Source organism: Etheostoma spectabile, chromosome 8, assembly GCF_008692095.1.
Source record: "Etheostoma spectabile isolate EspeVRDwgs_2016 chromosome 8, UIUC_Espe_1.0, whole genome shotgun sequence".
NCBI classification, from domain to species: Eukaryota; Metazoa; Chordata; class Actinopteri; order Perciformes; family Percidae; genus Etheostoma; species Etheostoma spectabile.
The window spans coordinates 26,539,463-26,540,787 of NC_045740.1; the positions used below are offsets into that span (position 1 = coordinate 26,539,463).

Consider the following 1,325-nt stretch of genomic DNA (forward strand, 5'->3'; position numbering starts at 1 on the left):
CCCAAAAGGATCAATAAAGAGAAGTCTAAGTCTAAGTCTAAGTCTAGTATATATGGAAGTCTTGAAAGGCAAGGTAAAAATAAACTTATTTGCACACAATGTTGGCACAAACCTTTGATCTGTTTATCTCCTTCTTACAAGATGTTATCTTCTTACCTTGCATGAGATCATGCAAGAATCACAGAATCTTATACCACAAAAAATACATCTTCTCAGGCTTCAAGTAATGCATGTGTCTTAACTACCAATTCACCGAACTAATCAGTGTGTGATGTAAACTTTTTTGCTGCTTGATACAAAAGGAAAACACGGACATGGACATACCTGTACGGCTGATGAATGTCAGTGTAGCCCTGAAGCCCCTGTGTGTGATGTTGCTGTCTGACGAGAACTGAAGCACCATGACACTGTGGTAGGACAGGACCGAAGGAGGTATACTGCCACCACACAGCACTACTACACAAAACACAACAAAATAAACCTGTTAGCGCATGTCATTTTAGATTATTTTCATTCATTTCATAATTAATCAAATGTAATCATAATTTCTATTCATTCATCTTCGTCCGCTTATCTGGGGTCGGGTCGCGGGGGCAGCAGCTCCAGCAGCGGACCCCAAACTTCCCTTTCCCGAGCCACATCAACCAACTCCAACTGGGGGATCCTGAGGCGTTCCCAGGCCATTGTTGGAGATACTGTATAATCCCTCCTCCTTGTTCTGGGTCTTACCTAGGGCCTCCTCCCAGCTGTACGTGCCTGGAACACCTCCCTAGGGAGGCGCCCAGAGGGCAACCTTACCAGATGGCACCTTTCGACGCAAAGGAGCAGCAGCTCTACTCCGAGCTCCCCATGGATGACTGTGCTTCTCACACTATCTCTAAGAGAGATACCTGCCAGCCACCCTCCTGAGGAAACCCATTTTGGCTGTTTGTACCCTGGATCTTGTTCTTTCTGTCATGACCCAGCCTTTATGACCACAGGTGAGGGTAGGAACAAGAATTGAACGGTAGATCAAGAGCTTTGCCTTCTGGCTCCGCTCTCTTTTCATCACAACGGTGTGATAAATGGAATGTAATACCACACCTGCTGCGCCGAGTCTCCAACCAGTCTCCCACTCCATTATCTCCTCACTCACGAACAAGACCCCAACGTATTTATCTGCCTTCACTTGGGGTAAGGATTCAAAACACATGTAGTCCCTCCAGGATCCTAGCGGGAGTGAATAGCTGGTCTGTTGATCCACGACCAGAACGGAATCCGCATGGTTCCTCTTCAATCCGAGGTTCCACTATTGGCCGAACCCTCCTTTCCAGCACCTTGGAGTA

General features: G+C 46.7%; 1 protein-coding gene across 1 annotated transcript in view; it reads right to left on the reverse strand.

Annotated features, from left to right (window-relative positions):
• Positions 1-1,325, reverse strand: part of LOC116693953 (ovochymase-2) — a 34,012-nt gene that overhangs the window by 5,636 nt on the left and 27,051 nt on the right. Inside the window, exon 14 of the mRNA XM_032523332.1 lies at positions 325-456. Within this exon, the coding sequence (XP_032379223.1) occupies positions 325-456 (132 nt within the window). The remainder of the gene's footprint in view (positions 1-324; positions 457-1,325) is intronic.